General features: G+C 41.7%; 1 protein-coding gene across 11 annotated transcripts in view; it reads right to left on the reverse strand.

Annotated features, from left to right (window-relative positions):
- rbfox1 (RNA binding fox-1 homolog 1) overlaps positions 1 to 25,978 on the reverse strand; it is a 193,518-nt gene that overhangs the window by 117,759 nt on the left and 49,781 nt on the right. For 9 of the 11 annotated variants that reach the window (XM_029254067.1, XM_029254066.1, XM_029254069.1 and 6 more), the window contains one exon: positions 6,938 to 6,979. The exons of 1 other annotated variant lie outside the window; for it this stretch is intronic. In XM_029254067.1, the coding sequence (XP_029109900.1) occupies positions 6,938 to 6,979 (42 nt within the window). Of the gene's footprint in view, positions 1 to 3,656; positions 4,010 to 6,937; positions 6,980 to 25,978 lie in introns of those variants that run through there. One more of the 11 variants, XM_029254078.1, reaches the window with a different exon arrangement.

A 25,978-nucleotide genomic window follows, 5' to 3' on the forward strand; every position in this document is an offset into this window, starting at 1 on the left:
GCTGAATATGACCGCTATGATATTAAAATCCTCCATCATTAACTTATATTTGTCTCACAAACCAAGATACATATAGAATACATTTGAATACATTTTTAAAGGATGTCAATTTCAATACCTCATCCATCATTCATGCATTTCCCCATTTTGTTTATTTGCTTATTTATTTATTTCATTACCACTGCTTTGCACATATACCGGAGAATTGTTTATTGTAAGAGGGTACTTCTGCAAGCAACAACGGACTATAAAAAGGCATACATTAATCATGAATCATTTTTTGATGTATTAGCCTGCCACGGTTTGCAGAGAGAGTGGTCAGCATTCCTGTGCATTAATGGGGCTGCGCTTCCAGTTAGCCTCAGAACCATTAGCCACGGCTGTCCGCATGGCGTGTGGCAAACACTAATGGCCTGGCAATTTCTATGTGTTTGTGCCACTGTGCCTTTTATCGGAAACCCCGAGCATGTGTTATCAGCAGTTCTCCGACAGCAAAATAGGAAAACAAAAAGGGCTGAAAATGTTTCCTAAATATTCAACAGCAGGAAAATAAGGTTCATAATCGGCCAGCGTTTCTTCTCGGAATCATGGAAAATTGAGAAATGAATTCAAAGTGGCCATTAACATGCCTAACATCACGCAGAAACATCAACGAAAATAAATCCCATCACAAGGGTGACAAAATTACATTTCTAAACTTCTTTAAGAATTGAAACCTGTTACAAAAGCTTGTTTCTTTTCGTGTATGAAGAACATTTTTATAATGTCATATAAAAGCAGGGTGAAACTGCAGTAAACTGCCCCTGGTTTTGATTTGAACTTAGAATAATATGACTGACTGAATGTACAAATTGATATGTAGTGCATTGCGGGGTCCGTGTAAGTAGTGGGTGCATGGAACGCAGCTTTATAACAGGTCGCTTGCACCACGAGCAGACAAGGAAGACGGAGGAACGCAAGCACGCTGTTCAGGCAACATCAGCAGGGTTTTAAGGCCAAAAGCAGCAGGACAATCCCAGCTGCGAAACATGTTAAATATGAACTCTTGTGCTCCACGTGCGCATGAACCAGCATGGTACTCTCACCGCAGCTCGCTGCCCTACAGCTCTATTACAAGATTTGCAGAAGGAGATAGAGATGCCATTTCATCACTATTAACTTACCATGGGCAGCAGAAGACTGATGTCAGCTGAAATTGAGACACCCGATTCCAGAACAGATCACACCCATCACCGACACAGTCCTCATATACTTATGAAACAACCATGTTTGTATGTATCAGTAAGGAGCCGTCATCTTACAAACACATACCAACCAATGTCTGTATTTACAGTTTTTTTTACACAGCACTCTTATGACATACAGATTTTTCACTGTTGCTTGATTTGGTAGCTGAGTCCTACATTAGGTATGCCACATACTTCATAATTAATTATAATTAAACTGAAATGTCTCAGATTACAGATGGACATAAGGGAAAAATGTATACATTTCTACTTTTTTCACTCAGAAAGAAGAAGAATAAGAACGAGAACAAGAATGAGAATAAGAATAACTTGGCTCTGAAACATAGAGAACTTCAATGAAATTAAAAAAAAAAAACAGTAGAGCACATGAAGTAACAAATCCCTTCAAAAAGAAAAAAAAGATAATTTCCGCAGCATTTACATTATTTAATATACCGGGGGGAAACCTCTCTTATTAAATAAAGTAGATGGATGTGTCATTTTAAGATGACCTCATACTGTTTATTACAGATGAAGAAATTATAACAAGATATTGCAATGAAAGGTCTGTGGAAATACAAGCCCTGATTGTAGTACCTTTACTAAACTGAGTTCAGCTGCAGAACTGAAGAGCAATGGTTCACAGACGGCCACCTGGTGGAGACGAAAACACATATAAAAAGGGACGTGTGACAAGGTGGTCACATGAGAGAGCCGCTATAAATCTATGCTATAAATTGGATGGAGAGATGTGCGTGCTGCAGGTGAGTCACCAGGTGTGTTTTCTCCTGAATGTGACCAATGGTCTAAAACGCCGGTGACTGGGCCGGCAGGGGAACTTGCGTCAAAGGTAAAGGACCCCCCCACCTACTGGCTGGCTGAAAACGAGTACACCTTGTGAACAAGCAGCCCAAAGGAGTTCAAAGTGAGATGCGGTATGGCCCCCATTCAGAGGAACTTATCAAATAAACTGAATCAAAGATCACCGCCTCAAGGCAAGATGACCGTGAGAAAGCGGCAGAGGGGGAATCGTATTTTACTTCTCCACAACCTGGTTAAGAGAGGAGGGGAGAGGTGAGGGCAGGAGAGGAGAGGAATGTAAATCCATTACTGTGCAACAGCGCCCATTTCTGTAGAAAAATAATAACAACAGTGATGCAATCTGTAGGTGTGAACAAACTCATGTTTGAAGACGAAAGGTGGTCCAGATCAGTTTTTATTTATTCTATCGTGGTGACAGGAGGCACATGAGTCCTTCAAATTCAGCGTTCCTGTTCTTGATATGTGATTTCACATTACACAGAACTCCAGTGAGGACACAAAAACAAGAGGAAGTTTGTCAAAAAAAGAGGACAAAATCACAAAAGGGAAAAATTAGAATCACTGCATGAAAAAACCGGATTGCTCTCACTGTAGAGTCAGATGTGCTTATTTTTGCTTCACAAAGACAACGCTTTTCCCGCAGACCATCCGAGAAAACCTTCTTAGAGTCTCTACATTTATCGCACAAGCAATTCATCCAGTCTTTTTTTTATACTCCTCACAAGTGAAAATGAAATATTTAGCTGTAATGGCAGCACAGGCCGCATATGATGAGAAACACATTAAAACACTTCTTTTTTTGAAGCCACAGTTCTCAAAAAGATGCTTTTCATACCCCTTCACCCTGTAGTTATCAATCAGGAACCCACCAAGGACACATCAGCTGTGTTTATGGTGAGAAAGTTTTGATGAACTTCCAGAAAGCGTACTTAAAATCAGGACATAAAGAGAGAAAAAAAATGAAATGAAACTCAATTACGACTCCAGCTTCAGGCAAACTTTCCCTTCCCTTCAGTTCCTAATAGAAACATTAAATTTAACTTTGGGGGCTCCCTTGCCATAGAAACCACTGCACTTCCACACTGGACCTTAATATCCCATTAACTTCAGCTGTACTACAAAAACTGTGCCATATGCAAAGTGAGCACATGAATATTAATTATGAAGTCACACATTTCCTGTTATTGGAGAAGTTTCTCCATTTCAATGTTTCTAAAGATTTATATGCAATGATAAATCATAGCTAAAGTCCAAATACACACACACACACACACAGAGTGAAACTGCTTGTCCCAAGCGGTGTCGCGGCGAGCCGGAGCCTAAGCCGGCAACAACAAGTCCAAACTAAGGAAAAATTCAAAACTGAGCCACAAAACAAAGTCGACAAAACTGTCTCATACTGTCACACACAACAGATGACAGACTGCTCACCCTATGCTCATCCATTTATTTATCATGCTTGGTAAATATACCATTTAAAAAAGTTATTTCATGCTTATTTCAGCACCAGTTGTGCCTGGACAGCAACAGAAGACACTCAGTACATGGTGAGCACTTTGCTAGAGGGACCGCTCACAGAGTAATGGATGTAAATGCAACGCTACATACCCACAGATACATCATCATCTTGAGCGAGGGACGTTTCGAGCGTTTCCGGCGGCGAACAGAGCTCCGCTGACTTTACCCGGGCTCCCCAGCTGAAACGGCGATACGGTTCTCCTCCTGCTCAGCACTGCTCACAGATCTCCTCTTTTTGTAAGGAGGGAGGAGGGAAAAGGGCGATTATAAGGACGACACTTGAGGGGCTGCGGGGGAAAAGAAGTGCTCCCGGCTGTCTTCTCTCGCCCTTTTTTCCTCCCTCTGCCTCTGTTCCCCCCACTCTCTCTCCCTGTGCTTGCGCTGACAGTTCCCCCTCGCTTAGGTAACAGCTCCTGACGTGTGTATTTCACCAGCAGATCCGAGCGCTGGAGCGGTCGACTAGAACTGCATGGGGGAAGTCACGGCGGGGGCAGGGAGGGGTGGAGGGAGGGCTCGGGAAGTGGTGCTGGTGGTGGGGGGACTCGCGCGCATACTTGCGTCTGGACACGATGCACAGCCGAGCGGTGCAGACACACACGGCACAAGTTTTCATCCGCAGGCCAACGATGGTGTTTCGAACCCAATTTAAAAATAAGGTCCGTTAGATGGCAAAGAAAGCACAGAGGTCGCTCTCCCACACTGTCGACTATCATCCTCGCGGTCCTTAGAGAAAGCTGGACAGCAGCTGAGTCGCGCAAGGGAGAGAGGACAGCAGAGAGGAGGAAGGAGGCAGGCGGCAGATCCAACGTGCGGAGCAGCTGCGACCCCAGCGGTCAAGGCCCCCACCAGTCCCCCGCCTCTGTATGAGCTCATGCTGCCATGGCACTTTTCCACAGCCATCGACTGACTCCATTCGGCCACTGGCAGCTTCCCCAACCGCATTACAAAAACCCAAAAGGAATGGCTTCCTCTTTCACTTCTTTATTTCTCCCTCACGTGCTCACTGCTTTTAAATGAGTTATATGAGTTTCACCTCTGCAGCGGGGGTTCGCCGGGATCCGGCTTTGTGCCGCTCAGACAGTGCTGAAGGGAACCCAGCCAGCGCCTCGCACACTTCCCACTGTCCGTGATGAAGATATTACGTTTCAACAGCTAACGCAGGCGGCTTGGTTTTCTGAGAACTAAGGACAGACAGCAGCAGAGACCATCCCCTCGAACCCCACAATAAACCAATAAACAGCAGATCGCATTAAAAGAAAAGTCATTTTGAGCGGGCACATCTCACTAACTAGTATTATGATGTGAGCATTTTGTACAAAGCGTGTAACAATCAACATCTTTCTTAAAAAGGCTATTTCAGTGCAATGACATTCGATGGGAAAACAAGTATTCAAGGAAATTACGGATTTGCATGTGTTCATGTTAAAATATTGGTGAAAGCAAAGGACTGAGCAAACCGACTGAGTGAAACATTATATGAGCTGTGGAAAGGGAGCTGAAAAGTCAAACATAAAAGCTGTGCTGCGGAGACACCACAGTGCATGCGGTATGAGGCCAGTGCGTGTGCTTCACGTCTCCGTGGCAGCGGTTCTCTTGCGGCCTCCTGTAAACCGTGGTGCAGTACAGCACATTCATCACGGCTTCACAGAAGTTCTTGTGCTGCTGCAAAAAGGCTCTCGCTTCTTTCGAAAACCATCTGTCTCAATTTTACTTGCCCGTGATTTTCCTTATATCTGCGCTCTTCAGCATGCAGCGGAAACCACAGTGCCAGCATGGTGAACTACTGAAGAGAAGGAGGAGGAAAGGTCCTGGAAGTTCATGGAGAAGGCAGATGAGAGGAGGTGAGTGTGTCCCCCCAAACCCCACCCACCCGTCCCTGGCTCAACAGGTGTGACCCAGGCCTTGCAGTTGTGACCCATTCTCCATCCCTGCAGCAGCACTCCATCCCAGGGAATTAAACAGCGAACAGTGCGGAGTGGCTCAGTGAACGGCAAGGAAGGCAGCTGTTCATACGGAGCATCGGAACATTAATCATTTAGCCATTTCAGACTTTGGGTCTCCGGCAAATTACAACAAATTACAGGGGTGTATGAAGATGCAATTTAGGCCTACCTCATATTGACTACTCATTAAACACTTTAACCAACACAGTCTGAAGCTGACGATTTGCTCGATGCTAATAGGCGCTACGAGACATGGTAATCGCTGGCTGATTTAAATTGGAAATGGTGCGGCTGGTAGATCACCTGAGCCGAGGTTTGAGGAAGGTGGGTAGGTAGGACGGGAGGCATTCTCAAGAGTAGACTCAGAGGAGCAGATGGAGGAGGTTCCCGTCTGGCCCCCTGCGTGGGCCCTGTGGTGGGACGCCCTGTTCAGGGCAGTACGGCGGCCAGCTCATCTGTACAATCGATTCATCTGTTAAACAAGGTGCCACTGAAACTGACACCAGTAGCTGTCCAATTAAACACCCCGGCTAAGAGAACATCTCGCAAAACCCGGTTTTCTCACAGCAGCACGGCTGGGTAGCCGCTGATGTTCTCTGTAAATTAAATCCAATCAAAATAGCATCGTTTTCCCACCGGGGCAGTCGTTCTGTAGGTGGAAAGCATTTTGGTTTGGTCAGGCAAGTATGCATCCTCATTAAACTGACAGTTATTGATAACAGGGCCACATCTGCATTTCAGGCCAATCAAACCATCCGCTAAAACAGAAAAACTATCTGAAAGGACATTTCAGACCTGAGCTATTGGTCTTCTTTTAATCTTGCTCTTTTCATTGGTATAAACACAAGAGCAGGTCGATGCCACTGTCCCTGACTCTGCATGTCTGCCTTCAAAGGCGTACAATTGCCTTTGTATGAATGTGCAAATTCACATTCTCACGCTTTTCACTGGGCAAGGTTCCGGTTCTTTGCGAAAAGCATTTCATCTACATCCTTACACAGAACTTATTTTAAACAAAAAAAAAGATGCGATGCAGCCAATGATCTATAAAACGTGATACACGCCCATGCAAGACCCTGACATTTATTTTCTAAATTATGAACCAAAAGATTTTAGTCAGCAGAAGCTTGACCCAAGCTGGACACGTGAACAACACGTATAAAAAATATTCCTAATGCATGCACACCATGTACAACTTTTCGCAAGGAGTCTGCACGAGAACTGGAAAATTTGAAGGAGAAAGAGGCCAAGTGGCGGAGTGGCCATGTGAGGCTGGCAAACCAGCTCTGAGAATATTCCAGAAGAACCGATGACCATGAGGCCCAGGAAGTCTGTTCCCCCCAACCCGAACAATGCCAGAGTGTTAGCTAGAAGCTCGGCGAGGACAAGACTTCCATGAGGATGGACCCAATTACCCCCAGAACTCACCACGAGGGGTTCCCTGTCGCAGTTCATTTGATGTCCTGGAACCTGTCGAAAGAAAGAGAGGACAGCGTGAAGCCATGCACGGAAACGAGACGAGTGCAGGCTGCTCTCGGGAGATTAATTATGAACTAAAGCCGAATGCACAAAGCACACGCAGCCTGGCACCGTGACATTAAAAAAAGTAATAACTGAAAAAAAAAACAGTAATTTGAGATTTATGCATTCTCTGATTAGCTGCTACATGCAAAAATATTCCAGAAAGCGGGAAAAAAACTTACATAAACAACACTACGAGCAAGGTTTGCAACTATTGAAAAAACAGTGTTCAAACATGACGAAGAAGCAGAAGGTCTTCAGACATCTTACAGTAAGGCGAAAGTGTTACATTCCCATAAAAAAGAGGACGCTGGTTTTTAATTACAGAACTAATCACAGGAGGAGCGCCGGAAGATAACACATCCGTGCACCGCAGGTATTTAGTTGACATGAAAAAAATAAATAAAATCCTCCTAGAGGCTTTATGGAAGTCGGTCCTCCCTCTCATGTATTAAACCCACAAATTACAATTTCAAATTTGTTGCCTGATTTGGTTTGGTCTGATTACTGGCCATCTTCTGGATTAATGGGCAATTAATGGGACATTACTTAAACCTTAGGGCATGAGGTGGAAACTGAACAGAAATAGAAATAATGGAAATGAATAAGAGCAACATCTGACATACATTCTTCATTACGTTATTAATTTTTTGACTTGTTATATATGTGTGTTTCAGTGTGCCAAAATAATGCAGTTCATCTTGCATTTTCCTTGCAGACGATGTTACGTATGGCCGTCTGAACGGCTTAATTGTACAAAATACTGATCGATACCAAAAATGTGCATCGTCCCACTGGCACCCAGCTCAAATGGAGGGCTGCAGAAGGGGATTGAGTATCAGTTGGGGAGAAGCCCGACACTTGCGGAGCGCTGCTATCATGTGCCCTGTCAATACTAGCCTTCGGTAATGCACCGGCGAAGTGTTAATTTAAGAGATAGAATCTCCACTTAAGACGTCCCTTTCAAGTATAATATCATTAACAGCTTCACTTTGCTTTCTGTGGAGAACACTTAGCTTTCCAGCGACACCATTCGACATTAAGATCCACTCATGGTGAAACAGAATAACACTTTCATTGCTCAGGAAGCAGGCCTGGACTTCTGAAAAGCCCCAAAAGGGGATTATGTGACCCTAAGATAAAAGGAAACAAAATGGGAATGGAAATCTTTTTTTTATTTCATGCAATCCAGGAAAAATGGATGCATTAACCTCTTGTTTAACAAGTGACCCCCCCATAACATCCAATTAGCTGTATGCATTTTATTCAGCAGCAGTGTGCTATTCTGCATTGAGCTTCTTAAGAGTAAAATGCATACGGATACACAGAAAAGTTGACCATGTGGAAAAGGAAAAACAAAAACTGACAAAAATTGTTATATACACTGGACATGATAATGAAATGTGTGCAGTAGTGGTAAACACACCCATGTCTGACGCACAGAGAGGCAGTATTTTAGTGAAAATACAGACAAACCCAGAAAATGAGCAGTTTATGCTATATCACACAGGTCCACAATTTCTACATGCCTTGGTATCCTAACAGTGGGGAAAACAGAACAATCTTGGATCAATGGTCATGTCACAAGTAGAGGATGGTCCATGCAGGAGGAACTCTACATATGGTCAACAAGAGTCAACATCAAATCACTGCACTTAACAACAGGTAATATCTTAACAGTGATGCAATTTGACATTTAGCAGCCATTTCTGGAATATGTGGACTTCAAACATCATGTGTTTGTGCTTCCAAAGACCACATAAGCACAAAACCAAAAGGCAATGGAGAAATCCACCAGAAGACAGAAGTCTTTAATAACCAAAAATACTGCTCTGATGTTCTAAAGCAATGTTAATTGAATCACATTTGTTATCTGTATCAGCTGACATCAATATGATAAAAAAATGCAAAAATTACAGTAATCTCAAGGATATGTTGCCCCAAGTTACAAACCCCCATTCACAGGCCACTAACTATGCACTAACTAGGCCAGCTACAACCTAAAAATATTATTATTTGATTATGAGATCCAATGTAGTGAAACAGCGATTCCGCATAGGAGCAATTTCACACAGAAGCACAGAGCACAAAACTGGCGCTGCTATAATAAGTGGTTTGGCAACCCTGTAGGGCCTACATTAGAGAGAAGAAGTCAGTAAGCGACTGGGTTGCTGACTGGCAGAAACGCGCCGAGCCGGGATGGATGATGGACCATATTAAGCTGATGCAGAGAAGTGTGCCGCCGAACGAGCTCGGTGACGGAATAACGTAACATCTGCTTAATGGCATACTTAATCTTCTGTTGCAAGGTGGAGTTCGTGCTAAACACATCTCCAGAAAAAAAAAGTGTTCAGATGCTTTCAGTCTTTTTGTATCAATAAGAGGAATGAAGAAATGAAGAGAGCCACATATCACAACATCGTACTATAAGTAAATATTAAAATGTCCAGTTCCTGTCCTTTTTTATGCACGTGTACCTCCACAATTTGGGATATATTATAGTTCCAGCTGGGGTCAGTTAGAATCTGACCATCCAGAAGCCGGGATGAAGTGAAAAAATACTACAGTCCTCAAAATTTACAATCCCCCACACCCCCATAGCAGAGATGGTGTAGCATTCATGTAATGGATATGAACCAGGAAACTCAAAGGGTGTTACTGAATAATCCCACAGTTTCTTTAAATGCATCGACTGCAAAACCATTTGCCACAGTTTAAAATCATGTTCTTCAGGTGCCGCTTGTTTCCATTTTGACACGTAATGGATGTGGTGTACAGGCTGAGAGGATGAGAATGAGAGGGAGGGGGGCGAAAGCGAGGCCGAGAGAGGCGGAGGCAGAGGGCGCACGGAAGCAGCTGTGAGAACGGCCCTCCTGGAAAGGGTCTGGGTGCCGGAGCTAAGCCTTTTAAGACCCTCCATAAATATTTAAAGAGCAAGGCTGGCATACGCTGAGTGCTCGGGGGACGTGTGGTTGATGTTCCCTGGGATGCCATGGGATCTGTGCACAGCAAACAAGGGCAGAGGGGGGGCACCCAGAATCAAAGCCACGCTGGTCAGGATGGGGTCTGTGCCCTTAAATTAATCAGTGGCATTTTCACGACCCGCAGCGAAACGCCAGCACAGCCCAACATACACTGACACTCAGCAACAGACTCCTTCAAGTTTCTAGAATTAGTTCATTAAATAATTAATAGTGTTTCGAGGAGGAGAAAATAAAACCAAGACAGAGCAAGAGAAAACTCTTGTCAAAAGCACTATATGTCTACAAATATATATATTTATAAATTCAGCTTCATGTCTCCAAATCTGACAGGTTTTCCAAGTGCTGCCCAGCTATCAACAACTACAGCATTCTAGCTGGACTTAATTCTGTTATTTTCTCATGTTTAACAACTTCTTTAACTGGGTGCACCTAATGGGAAGTTATTTTTGAGTTATTTATGAAGATGTAGGACTGTATGTATAGGATGTGACATGGCAGTAAAGGGCAGAAAGGGCTCAGTAGGACTGGTAAGAACGTGTTTGATGAAGAGAAGGATGACATGAAAAACCTCAGCCATCCTGGCGAATGCAACAGTCATTTTGCAGAAAGACTAGTCAGGGCAGTGAGTTGCAGCTGTAGACAACATCAAACTTGTTGCCTTCCAGTGGAACAGGTAGACAAAGGGAGTCTCCTCATACATTACACTTCCGCAGAGTCAAGAATGTCACTGGAGAAGATGCTAGAGGACAATCTGGTCAGGAAAGCCCCTAAGGCAAGACTTGTATGCATGCTTATTGTTGGGCTTCACTATACTTATAGGTTTACAGGATTGCACAGTGTTTTTATAGGTCTATCCAAAGCAGCAAATTTAGCTATGCAACACTTTCCTTTATTCTAAATAATAATGGAGGCTCAAGATCCACAGTGAGCTCCGAGCCAAAAAACAGGGAGCAAAAAACGAGATCAACTGCATCATCATCTTTTCGGGAAAATCACTGTTGTTTTTCTTAATATTCAAATCTTCTTCTTCAGTGACAGTGCAGGAACCTGGAAGTGTCATGTTGTGTCTAATTGGGTGCACTTCACATTTCCTCGGCAGCTAAAGAGGCAATTATTGCGGCAAAACAAGTCGCAAAAACTGGGTTCCCTGAGATGTTTTGCACCCGTTACTTGTGACTCCTTCAGATACCTTAGGCTCCTTTCATCATGGAGGTAATTACTGTGTTTTTTATTGCTGAGTTTTGCCGATATTGATGTCAAAGACTTTGTTGATAGTGCTGATACTGTTGCAACCACGCACTTTCGGTTTCTGACAGCAGCCAACGAGGTAAGAAAACATGTGCCACCTCAGGCATCTGGCAATACAGAGGATCCACCCAGCAACCCAATGCGGTCAGTGTTGCTCCCGTTATCCTGACTTGGGGAGTCACAGTGCTTTCAAAGTGTATTATCAAGGATGACGCTGTGGCCTGGTGATCTTCCACGTGCCGAAACACTAAGTTGTGGTATTAATGTCAACATCCAGCAGAAGAAGCAGAATTGTGGCATACAGACAGTGCGCCTGGATGCTACCTTCACCTGAAGAATCGGAAAAACAAAGACCCTGAGCACAACTCCCTTTCTGCTGTCAGTTCTTCTGTCTCTGCCCACCGGAACGTGGTGGAACTCTACTGTTCTTGCGTAGTCTACGGTACAGTCCTACACTGCCAAACAACACGCTTGTCTGCAACACGCCTTCTCTGACCTTACAATAACTAAATAGTGAAACTATACATCTGAAACATAAGTGGTACGTGACATTCCAGAAGACAACTTCTGCTGAAATAACCGTACCCAACAATCCTTCCTTTGCAAGTAAATTAACCCCAAATTTGAGGTCATTACCAACCAGACAGCAACCATCTTCACCTGTGAGAATACAGCACCAATTAACTCTAATTGCATACAGCATTTTTCATATATCAAACACGTCATTAACACCAGGCTTCTTGTATTAACTACAGGTGTTGAAACTGCTTTCGTTTGCACAACTAAAAGTTGAGGACGTAAAAAAGCAAAGATTTTTTTTTAGCAAATCAGGCGCATCTACCATAGTAACTGCTCCTTTTACAAAGGTTAATAATTAACTTGGTACTAAAGCATATTAACTTGTAATAAAATTGTATCCTTCATATATTATTACAGCATATTTTTGGTTGTTAATCATAAATTTCTTTTGTGATTATTTGTACTGAGACAGCATAGAATAGTCATGTTGCCCTTCATTATTTAATTCTTAGAGTAGCATTCGTCTTCTTTTTATGAGCACAACTTCCACTTTTGGAATATTGATCCTTCTGCTTAAAAGAAAAATGATCCCATTGATGTGACGGGATCAGTAGCAAAGAAACACTAAACGAACTACAAACGCAAGCTGGTGCCCACAACTCATTAATCTTTTCTGCCACATGAGAGATCAGGCCCAGTGGTACGTCATCGCCGTCCAGTAGCATACAGCAGGATGTGAGAATGTGGATGGAAGTCAACATGTAATTATGACTATCCAAGTCACCGTCGCTGGTCCACCATATTGGTGTTACATTTTAATGATCTCCCCATCTCAACTTATGGCACGAAGTAGTTTGTCTGGATAGCAGATACTGGTCATCACACATATGACACACACCTTCAGTCAAAATGTGCAACATTGTCTAAATCGGGTTTCTCAAATAAAATGTATTTTTTCAATAAGTATTTAATTTCAAGCTCGTTCTCAAACAAAGAAATCCTGTTCCTTAACTACAGTACCACTTTGTTACCACAGTTGCATCTCTTTGTCCTTCAGATCAATCACATGGTTTTGGGGGAAAAAAGATAATTTGGGAGCGAGGTTTTAATTTAATTTCCACTTACTAAATATCTCTGAAGTCTAGTACGACCGGACAGCCTTCTGGTTAGAAATTTCTCTCCCCATGCAATTTCAACATATTTCTTATTATGACAGCAGGGAATACTAAAATTCCTATGCACTGTCCACCAGTTTCTCAGTTACTGGATTATGTACATATGGCATCAAAATGACTTAACTATAATTTACATCATTGACTGTATTTTCCCTCTCCCACAATTAATGCAAGTGGTCTGGGTTGATCAATCTTCTGATGGCTGCGAGATGCCATCGATATATTTTTACGGCCCAAGCAACCAATCATACGTTTTATAGCTGAAAAGAAAGATTTGCCCTCTGCCAGGTTTGTGCCTTTTGTTAATTTATTTATTTCTGAAAGAGGTACTAATCATGCCAAATTTTTGCATGGGCTATGAATTTAAAATTTAAATATGCAGCATACAAATTGGCATATGCTACTGCTATTCAGTGTATCTATACTTAATTTCCATTTTTAAATCCCAGTTCAGTATTTATTACTTTAAATTTCGCTTTCTTTTCATGTATGTTTTAAAATTTTCTAATGTCCATAATTTGCTGTGAGTTTAACACGTGTGCATGGGTATAACATATATACAGCTAAACACATAGTAACATAAAACAAGGAAAGAAGTGAATCAATTTATTTTTCTTGGTGAATATATACACTTGACAGCATTCCGCAAAATCTAAAAGACACTTGTAACAATTTTTAAAGTGTAATACAAATCATATAAACTTCCTGGTAATAGCAGAACACAAATGACAACTTATTGTTTAATATGAAAACATTCAACATACATAAAACATCTGTCACCTTCCATCTTTCAAAGCACTGAGATAGCATTTAAGGTGACAAGTGAGTCATATAATTTCTAACTAGATTACCCTCATCTCTCCATCCTTGCACTCCTTGACATATGTTCAGCATTCGACACAACTGAGCATCAGTTTCTTCAAAAACTCTTGATATTTCTTCAAATGATATACAGTGTATGAGGGAGCAACTTGGGCAATAACACATGGCCTACTTCAGCTTTATCGGAGTCTGGCACGAAGTCCCACGCGGATCTGTATTAGGGGCCACGATGTTTCCTTTCCACATGTCCACTCTGAAGTTTTATATTTCAATGAAACAAAAGCAATTGAATTTATTGGTCACAGATACTGCGCAGTAAAACCTCTTCATTTGTCCTACATCTGACATTGAATTTAAATAATGCATTAATTTCTACTAATTGTTCTGAAAAGAAGGGGGTGCGGTGGCGCAGTGGGTTGGCCCGGGTCCTGCTCTCCGGTGGGTCTGGGGTTCAAGTCCCGCTCGGGGTACCTTGCGACGGACTGGCGTCCCGTCCTGGATGTGTCCCCTCCAGCCTTACGCCCTGTGTTGCTGGGTAGGCCCTGCGACCCCGTATAGGACAAGCGGTTCAGAAAATGTGTGTGTGTTCTGAAAAGGTTGTCCTGAACTGCTTTTTTTTCTCCATACTGGCAAATTGGGTTTTCTGTTTTTCAGCTCACATCAGAAAATCACGCACATGATTCAGGCTTCATAAAAATGTGCTAAAATAGGCTAAATCTGATTGACAGGTTAAGGTAAAGAAGATCAGCCATCACAAAGGATGAGCAGGTGAACTTACATTTACATTTATATTTATTCATTTAGCAGACGCTTTTCTCCAAAGCAACGTACATCTCAGCGAAAATACAATTTGTGAAACTTAAATTTTTATCAGGGCGATATATACAGTCCAATGTACTTTAGTTCAGTAATGTAACTGTCAGAATTGTCTATCAGTCCTTTATATGTAAATGCACCTTTATATGCAAGTTTATTACAACCTTCATAATTGTAAATTCAATGTCATTATACTTGGTTCAAATCCAAAAAAGTGGACTTGAAGCAGTTTTGCAATCACTGCAGCATTAAGGTGAATGTGCACCTTTAAAACGGAAAACACCAGAGCCGATGTGAAGTGTTTGAAGTAATCTAGTTTATGTTTCACCTCCAGGGAAGGAAGCCATCAGCCTCCCTCTCTTCCTGGAGTAAATTCCGTTTTTTGTCAGTTTGGAGCACTTAAACCTAAAATGCATTAGATGAAGCTTGGCAGAGATATTTTTGTTGTTGCCAGGTACCTAAAACCTTTGTATCTGTATATATTTAAAAATATATTCTTATTTTTTATATATATTGTATTTTTAGGTATCATTACCTACATTTCATGTAATAAAACTTGTCACGACCTTGGGGAGATGACTCCAGAGGACTACAAGAGAAGGTCACCAAAGCTAATTCCAAATACATGACAAACACCTGCCCTTCATTAAAACACTCTTCAAAAGAAGACCAGCAACCCGCAGTGTTTTCAAAATCTCATTGAGAAACATCATCTTTCCTTGTGCTTAGATTTGTTCTCTACTCCTTATTAATTGTTCGTTGGGTCACAACCCTCGCCCTTCGGACTACAACTTTGGACTACGATCTCCACATTTGAATCATGACTCTTCAGACAACAACGCTTGCTCTTCCAACCACGACCCCTCGGTCCACAATCTTTGCCTTCGAACTTGAACTCTTCGGACCACAACTATGACCCTTTGGACAGCAATCTCCGTGCTTGAGTTCTGACCGACATCTCACAAGTACCATGACAAAACTGTATATAATTGCATTGTTATTAACCATTATTTAACTATTACCTTTCTCCAAAGTGACCTATAATGTTAGGTTTCTACATTGTTACTTAATTGATTTACCCTTTTATATTGCAGAGCAATTTTACTGTTCAGGGTGAGTCCGTTGGTTAAGGGTAAGAGATGTACGTCGCTTTGGAAAAAAGCGCCTGCTAAATGAATAAATGTAAATGTCCTACAGCAGCGGGTGAGATTCAAACCTATGTCTTCAACTGGAATGTGATTGCTCTAACCACTGTACACTGAAACTTTGATTACAACAACTAATGCAGATGTACATATTGTGAGTTGTGAAAAAAACACTGCATCAACAGTTTGAAACATGAATTCACACTCATCACACTGTCAACCCTGCCCAAGGAAAGACATGGTTGATTTCCCATAATTCTCCAGGATGCAAAATGCATCAGGATGCGACTGGCAGAAAGGAGGGATTAGAAAATGTAATAAAGTGGACAAAAATATTTGCAGGAATTATTCAAGGTTATTTGATTAAAACAACGCAGAGAGGACCTTCACAGAAATTCTTTTGTGCAACCACAGTACGCACTCCACGATCATTTACAAACACAGAACATAACGTGCTCTCCCAGTAATGGTGTTTTCATTGCTCTAATTTATTCATTATGCCGATACGAACCCCTTAAGTGCATCTTGTGCTTTTTAGTTCAGGCAATAAATTGTATTCGGAGTCACAGGAGATCACCGGCGAGTAGTAATTGTGGTGAATTACTACAAGCAGCAGAGGAAACAGATGTAAAGTTTGTGGATACGAGATGAGTTCCGGGTGAGCGTGCCACACATCCCAGAGAGTGCAGTGTAACACACACAGATACGGGATGTAAAATTACTGCAGTGAGAAATCAGCACTATGGAAGTGAGCCTGTAAGATTATGAATTGTTATGATATCATGGTATTCTTTTTTTTAAACAGGATTCTGGACTTTTCTCTACAACTTATCCATCACCTTTGATTTCCAAATTTCCCTCCCCGTCATGGCCAGGAAACATCACTTCAATGCATGTCAAAAACGGCTAAGTGCACTCAGGCCAATTTGATAAATCGCTTAGGGAAATGAAACAAAATGGAGCAAGCGGCGCATGGAAGAGCCAACAGGAAGTGCAGCTTGGCGTTGCATCCCGCCCTGAAACTCAATCACATTACTCACCACTGTCAGCACTTCACTGACAAACCACCCTCCCCCTCCCCTACCCCTGAAATATTTACAATCTAATTATGTAGGATATTGCCAGCTGCAATCAGCTCTATATGAGCAACATTAACATTCTAATTGTAAATACAGTAAACACTGCCAAATCATTTCACATGGAGGCCGTGCACGGTTGTTGAAGACCAACCAGCAGAGAGGATAAACCAATTTGGAGCAAGTTGAGTTGTGAACTTTTTAAATTGAAGGCTTTGGAAGCTTGGGAAAGATGTTAAGATACAGAGGTGTGTCCTACTATCTAAGTGTGACTGACTGATAATTAAAGTGAAATGCATGTAGGTTTACATAGACAACCAGCTCGTCAAGGAGCAAGAAGATCAGAGCGACCTGGAAAAAAGAACATGGATTATCAGAAGTGGTGGTGTGAACCTCCTGGATGGAAAGGACTTGTGCAAAAGCAGAGACATGGAAGCACGTTGTCACCGTGAAGCCACACGTGTGTAGGCTGGGCATCCCATTCTATGGCTACTGAGTATGCCACCAACCAAGTAGCATTTCTGAAATCAAATGGCCCAATAATAATAAAATAATTAAAATTTAAAAAAATCCAGAAATCCAGCATATTGGGTCAAAACAGGGTGCATTCTCTAGAACAATGGTTACCATGGTGTTCTGCTTTATTTTATGTGTGTTAATTTCTACATTGTCCAGCAATGCAACATACAATCTCCAGCTATTTTTTTTTCTCTCTCTCAAAGTGAGTCGTGTGGTGGTTGGAGCCGTCACCATGCAACTGGACGTAGGTTTGAATCCCCACTCCTGCTGTAGTATCCTTGATTGAAGGTACTTACCCTGAATCAATACAGCAAAAATTTCACAGACATGACTCATTAAGCAATATTGATACCTTCAGTGTGACACCACTTAAAAACAGCACATAAAGCTCCCAGTTCCGCCACTTGTCATTGGATATAACATCCACAAACGCCACTGTGTTTCTGGGTGTGGTGTGTCATGACACTCAGGAGCCCAGCGCAATGTGTGTGTGTGTGTGTGTGTGTGTGTGTGTGTGTGTGTGTGTGTGTGTGTGTGTTTCTCTGTGCGTGTGTGTGTGTGTGTGTGTGTGTATAGGGCTGGGTGGAGGGTGGGGAATTTTCCACCTTCTCACAAAACTAGAGACCACAGGAAACCCCAAACAGAGGCTACAATCTGCCCTCATCCTCTTTTACAAACCAGGATGCAAACCAGACGGCTTTAGCTCCAAACTAATCGAGTGAAACAGAACTACATTATATACAAAACAATTTCATATGCTGGTATGAATATTTTATAATGGCGACAATTAATATTACGCCCTACGTACCAGTCAATAGCCTGATCCAATCATTGTCAGTTGCTCGTCGTGGCCCCAGGACGTTAATAACGTTGGACTGGTGTGTGAGGTCCCCGGTTCCCTCTGAACAGATTAGTTTGTTATTTTACCTTGCGAACGATGCAGCAAGCAGTGAAACACTGCACTCTGCTTTGCCATTCAAGTGCAGTGGCCTGCTTGTCTTTAATACATATTTCATGTGGCATCAGGGCTGAAAGGCAGAATCTTTGCCTGGTGTGGGACCTCCTTGCTTTACAGCCAGGAGCACTGCAGTAAAACAAAACTCTGTCATAACCTCATCTGTCTGCTACCACCGTGGATGCAATTGTGCTTATTTATTCACAAAGTGGCCACTCAGCAGATCTATATTTGTGCGTGCGTGTGTGAGTGCATGAATTTGTCATGGATGCTGAATGAGCTGCACAACCGAAGAAAAGGCATGAGAAATTGCAAACATGGAATCAGTGGCCTGACACAAACTTTTTATCATTATTATTAGCATTATTATTATTACATGTCATTATTATAATTATTACATTATTATGAAAATCAATCAATTAATTTATTTATGCAAGTCAAAGTCGAAGTGAACTTTACTGTCAGGTAAGTTACACATACAGGAGAACAAAGCTTTGTTTCTCTTGGACCTCCATGCCACACAGAACAGCTCCCTACAACTCCTTATTGATCATCCTGGCTGACTCAAATAAAGGGAATGAAGGCGAGAGGGGGCAGCTGGGAATGGGAAGGGGCATGTGGGCACTGCTGACTACCATTCTTTTCTGAGGCTAGAAATAAAAATGCTACTTCAGGACATAGAAGGTTAAAATCTAATGTGCATATTGAATGGAGTGCGCTCAAGTAATTGCCTCATAAAGCAATGCATTGGCAGGCTAATGTGGAGTGGAGTGTGCAGTGGGCGGGGGCCGGGGCTGCACTTCCATCTGTTATTAGAAGAAGGCCGAGGTATCGTACCGTACAACGCAAATCCAGCTTTGGACATGGGCTCTCAGCTGAGTGGTGCAGAAACCAAACCACTGCAAACGAAAATCAATCAATTAATTAATGCAAATTCCTAGAAATTAAGAAAGCAAAATGCATAATTTGTTACCCTAATTTGTTGCAGCCATCTGGGTGTTGACCACTTACTGAGCATTACACCAATACAGCTGAATGTCCATGTGTTTTTAGGGTGCTCCTTGTGTCGAACAAGTTGAAAGACGCTGATCAACAAGCATATTCCACTGCTCGCATTTATAGCCTCAAACCCTAATTCTACGGCCTTTAAGGAGTTTGTGCCCTGTGAAACCCTGTCTTTAGGGACAGGAGTTTAATAGGAACATTGATTAGGGTTCAAAATTAGCATTAAAAATTCAATCAATCAATCAATCGAGCTGCACAAGGCTGTAACTTGTGAAAAGCACCAGTGGCTCTTCAGTGTGCTCTTTTTTAGTTTCACCTGAGTTTTAAGAAAACATGGCAATTAAACCTTCACAAAGCATACATAAGGGAAAAAAAATCTGTAAATTTGGATGACAAGACTTCAAAGACCCTAGAAGCCCTCAAATGTATTAGATAAAAGCTACAGTACCATGTATCCATGGCAACGCGACATCATTCTTGCTAAGTTAAATGTGGAAATCCAATGAATTTAAATTAAATGTAGCTTTGTAAAGTTATTTCATTATTCAGTCCCGACAAGAGACAGCAGAGTACATAAGAGAAGAACCGGAAAGTGAGGGAAAAGAGCCAGTCCAGTTAAAGCACAACTAAATTAATTAGCCCATTAATGAGCTTTTCTCTTGGGGTACAAACCATCTTCTGAACCACATGATAAGACGACTTGATGAAAGTTTTTGAAATAAGGTGCTCGAACAGACCTACTTGAATGACGTGACCGTTGAATGCATGGTACAATATGCAGAATATCACCCACCACGAAGTATTTGCAAACACTTCATTATCACTTAAGTGTTATTAGAAGTTCTACGTCGATAAATTGGGTACCGCTGTTTCAACCGTTGCAAATCCAACAAAGTTGGACGGCAAATCTCTGCGCAACACTTTCTGAGTGGCAGCAAACAATAGCTGGCCTGTCATTCTGGTGGGTGAAAGCTGTCAATGGGTTTATATTTTGCTGGGGTCCTCGCGGAGACAGCGGATGCTGTTAGCAGGCCAGCGGATAGAAGATCGATATTTCCACAAAACAACTTTCTAGTGATGAATTTTTAACGCCCTAGGGATCCTCTCCCGTCAAAAATGTAAATACCTTTAACGAAGGGTGTGCGGGGGACATAGGGGCGGGCCGGGGTAGAGGTGGGTTGTGGGAACCGACACCCTGATCAATCATGTCTTCTGCTTCCTGTCAGCGGTGCCAGGAAAAGCCAAGTTGAAGATGTTTCTTTGGGTCTTCAAACATTCTACTACTCTAGCTTCCACCTCGCACAAACAAACCTCTGAGACTCGAGCCAAAAAAGAAAAAATTAATTTTCTACCCCAAACTACTGTACAGTAGCTGTGAGTTGCTGCATTTGACTAAGGCAGGTAGATGTTGGATATCAGTCGACTTGTTGTCCAGGTTATCGACTGCGTAGTCACTGCATCTGCATCATGGCCTATAACCAGAATTGCTGATTACAGGGAACTGGGAAAGAATCAATAATGAGCCCTGATTATCAAAAACAGAAATATGGTACGATACATCAAAACTGTCATATAGAACCACAGTGTTAATTGTGCATATACATGAATCAGAGCTACATAAATCACTATTCCCCTGGGCGAGTTTCCCTCACCTGAGGAAGTGCTATTTTCAGGCACAGGGTGGAAAAACGATAACCCGTATCAGGATGAAAATAACCCATTTCATGATATGCTTGCAAGCATATTGCATGCATTTAATATACTAATAGGAAACTTACATTTACATTTACATTTATTCATTTAGCAGACGCTTTTGTCCAAAGCGACGTACATCTCAGCAGAAGTACAAGGACAGAAAACTCACTCATGTCTCATGTGAGCATTAGTCAGAGAAAATTTGGACTTAAGAACAATACGCCTGCTGTTGCAACAACTGAGAGCCACAAATGGAGATGGGGTAGAAAGGGGCACAGCAACTCGACTAAGGGTTCAGTCTACATCTCACTCGGCAACAACGCGACTAAGGGTTCAGTCTACATCCCACACGTGGTTAAGATGCGGTTGCTCGACCGAAAATAAAAACAAGGACTATCTGTATTAGGTTTGGATTCCACTTAACAATACTGGGATGCTAAGTGGAGAATACTGGAAATGGAAACTGGCTACTGAAACCATTTTCATTGTCATTGGCTGGTTTGCAGATGACACTTTGCTGCAGTAGTACTGTGCTCTTGCTGGCGTGTAGGGACTTCTCAGGTCCACATCATTTACAGCCTCCTAATGCAATTCCTGCAGGTATGCAGATAGTCACACTGGTTAACAAGTTAAACATTATGAATTTTTTTACAAAAGGTCAAAAGAATATTGCAACTGTTAGTGACTAAAACTCTAAAACAAAACCCACTACCACCAAAGAGCTAATGGCAAGTGCCCTTAATGGAGTGATACATCTTGAACAAATTGCAGTGGTCTGTTCTAAGGCCTGTTTTGGACAGACGGATCCAATTTGTGCACAACGTGAATTTTCACAAGGCACTCACTACTGCTTCGCGAATCCATCATCCCAACCAAACCCTTGTGAGCAAATATGCGCCATTTTAGTGTGGCTGCTTCAGAAGCATCACCGGGAGTAAGACGTATCTGCTGTCGTTCCACAGTTAATTAAAAAAGGAGCTACCTGTCCTTCCAAATCCATGCTGGTGGGTATAATTAGATCCAGGGTCCCCTGTTGTTTACAAATTATGCTTATCCGTATGCTTCTGCACTATTCTGTGGAACAATAAAAAACACATTATTCTGTTATTATGTGCATTTATTCCGCAGCCGGGTGTTACGTGCAAGACGCTTAAAAGGAAGTGACTTCAGAAATGGTGTTAGAAAAGCAGGCTACACCCTTCCCCGGGAGCATTCCCGTTAATTATTACACATCTAAATAAAGGTGTGCACGAAGGTAAACTAATGGGTTTCAGAGGGATATTATGTTTATGCCGTGGATTTGGAAGATGCGAAACCCAGGGGATGCACAGGTATATATGGGCTTTAGACAGAGGGAGATGAATCATGGAGACAGAGAGAAATTGGAGCACAGGCGGTGATGAGATGACGGTGCAAGGTCCTGCAGATGAGGATGAGAACAGCGGTGAAGGCCTGAGAAGCACCCTTCTACCTGCATAGCGGCTGAAGAACCCATAAGAGATTACCGTGCATGGAATCCGGCACCATCCATTCATCAACTTGCAAAAAAGGAAACCATAACATGGCACGCTTATATATCATTACTTCACACATCAAAGACTCAAAACTTTGCATAATTTCCTGGGATTTCTGCTTACGAATAAGATGCATCACTTCCGAAAAACAACGCATTTCTTAGCAGGTTCTCCCAAGTGTCAAAAACTGTACTGTGCAGCTATATTAGACAGGTACACATTTTGTTCCACACTGCAATAACTGGTTGACAATAACCCTATTATTTGTACACCTCCATCATGAATTGTTTTTAAGGGCAATAATACACCATTAAAGCACATTATAATACCCAATTGCATAATACATAATAAATAACCCCTATTAAGTTGTGTTTTATTATTTTCCCAATACATAGTACAGAGTTTATTAAGTTTATTAGGATTTTGTGTTTGTGAGTCACATGCCCGGAGTGCACAGAGCGATATTTTAAATTGCATTATAGCAATACTGTCACCACTCTCATGTGATGAAGAAACTGAAACCCAATTAAAACAAATTAAACCAACCCGATTTTGTGCGCAAGTGCATCCGAGACCGCGCAGTAGGCCTCTGCGTATGGCTTTCTGTGTTCTTTCACAACAATTGGATTTAGATAAACTTCGTATAAATACGACCATACCGACTGCACCATGAATTATTGCCATTTTTTACATTGCAGTTGGAGCTCCTAAATAAATTTGTCTCTTTCTGAAGTCTGCAGTTTTTGGACAGCAATCTGATTTCGCCAAATAAACGCGGGGAATATGAAGGCAGATACTAATCTCATAGAGCGGTATTTTCTTTTAACATTCTTGAATTACATTTTTTAAATTTACATTCCTGGAAATGCATTTGAGATTTGCGAGTGGACTTCATGCATTATTAAAGACACGGTACAGTATGTATGTAATCGTTTTTCTGTTACTGCACCGCATGCAAAATTATAGGAATAAATCTGCATAGGTAATTTCGGACAAAATAAGGATTTTCCCCGTTTGTCTAAATCAGATAAAATTTAATACTATCAAGGAGCAAAGAAAAAAGTCTTAAGATTTTTCTTCCCCAATTCCACATACAGTATATTAGGAATATATTAATTCTTCAAAAAATACGTAGGGTTAAATTATGTATCCAAGGGTAAAAGACAATGGGAGTTGCATAAATGTGGCATTTATTATTTATGATATGTTCATGTGCGTACATCTATCAGATGGCTCCGAGCACAGAGAGAGCTGCAGGACCATAGTGGCTGTGATGAGCAGTAAAACTAATCATTTATGACATGTCACTTTAAAGGTTATGGCTAGCAACGTGGCTAACTGAGGAAAGCCGTTAAGGGTCTAGGCTGTTCCCCATTTCGATTCATTTCACCAAGAATTCCATCTGTCGGGTTTTTAAAAAGATCTAATTTTTTTATTTGGAAACATGCATTTCGAACACAATGTTCTGATATTGTAAGCACAGTTAGTGGGCACAATTTCACTCATATACTATTCAGCAGTGAAATCATTTCAGACCTACTATGTATCATGCAAACTCATGGCCTAACTCTAGTAATATATAATAACAAATGAATTTAGCAAACTTTCACTATCATCGTGATCAGGGGCGAGATTGTTATACACGTACAATGTAATACATTAACCAATAGCCTAGTTGTAGCGGATAACATATAACAAGATACTTTACTTGCATCTTGTTCATCGGTGATATCATTTTAGACTTACAGTGCTTTACGCTAACCAATGGCTTAACTGTAGTAGGTAAGATACACACACGCACACAACATCTACAACCGCTTGTCCCCAGCAGGGTTCGCGGCGAACCGGAGCAAAACTCGGCAACGCAGGAGGCAAGGGTGAAGGGGGGAGGGAGCAGGCCCCGGCCAAACCCGCTGCACCACCGTGCCCCCGCAGGTAAGATAGAATCACAGTCAAAAATGAAAGTAAATTTTTTACTTGTAAATTCTTGAGCTGTGAAATCTAAATTTTGGATGTACAGTGTGTTACAGTAACCCGTTGCCTGGCTATATTGGCTACAGTTTAATCACTCACAAGCACAAATTAAACAACAGCATCCAGACAAAATTTAAAAAAAAAATTTACTCAGACACTACACAGATCTTCTCGGAAGATATAAATAAACACTTGTGAATTGAAGGGTTAGAAGTTGATAACACAAATAAAATCAAACTCCATCATAATTGAAAACTGTGGATTCCACCTAACAAAATTTAGTGACAGAAAAATACTATGAGCTTCTAAATATACTTTCAGCAAAATATTTAGCAAAAACTGCATTTATGCATCTGAAATGTCTGCATTGCAAGGTAATGCACATCACCTGTACCTGTGTTAATTAAATCCTACATTATTAATTACTATTAATGGTACTAATCTGATTTCCTGTGTCCTTTTTTTCTGCCATCCTTTTGTAGATTTCTGGTAAATATACAAACTGACATGTATGCATTTAGCTGACACTTTTCTTCAAAGTGACTTGCAATAATAAGGTTACAATTAGTTACCCCTTTATACTGGTGGGTAAATTTACGGGAGCTTAAGGGTACTACAGCTGGTGGTGGGGATCAAACCTGCAACCTACAAGCGCTAAAGTTTTGTGTGTAAGTCTGACAGGTATCAACAAATTATTGAACACGTCACAAACACAACGAAAAAGAAACATCTTAAACTGAATTATAGAAAGTGTTTGAGATCAGCCTCAAGGCAGCAACAGAAAATGAATCGTTGTCCTTTCATTTCAGTAGCAGTTCAGGTGGATCTTTAACTATTTAATTTTCAACAAAGTCCCAAACATTTACTTCACTGCTTTCATTTTCTGTTGAAAAAAAAACACACACACACAAACACACAAACACACACAAACACACAAACACACACAAACACACAAACACACACAAACACACACAAACATTTTCTGAACCGCTTGTCCCAGACGGGGTCGCGGGGAACCGAAGCCTACCCGGCAACTCAGGACGTAAGGCCCGAGGGGGAGGGGACACACCCAGGACGGGACACCAGTCCACCGCAAGGCATCCCAAGTGGGACTCGAACCCCAGATCCACCAGAGAGGAGGACCCGGTCCAACCCACCACACCACCGCACCCCCTTCTGTTGAAACCTTCAAAACAATTTGTTCTATCAGGAGGGCTGTGTGCGTGTAGGAATTCCTGTTTCATCTTTCATGACATCCTTGATAGCACCGGCATTTTTGTCACACTGTACACATTTAATATCACTCGGTACTAATTTTCCGTTAAGTTATAGCTGTGGCTGTAATTTTTAAAAAGGAATCAGGTGTTGACCCTTTACAAAGATCTATACACAGATCCTGCACAGTACCATCCACCATCTGCAACACACTTCAGTGTACTTTTCAATCTTTATTTCATCAAAAGGTGCAAACACAAAGATTCCTATCTCTTTTCAGCTGACT

The sequence above is a fragment of the Scleropages formosus genome, chromosome 8 (assembly GCF_900964775.1).
Source record: "Scleropages formosus chromosome 8, fSclFor1.1, whole genome shotgun sequence".
Lineage (NCBI taxonomy): Eukaryota > Metazoa > Chordata > Actinopteri > Osteoglossiformes > Osteoglossidae > Scleropages > Scleropages formosus.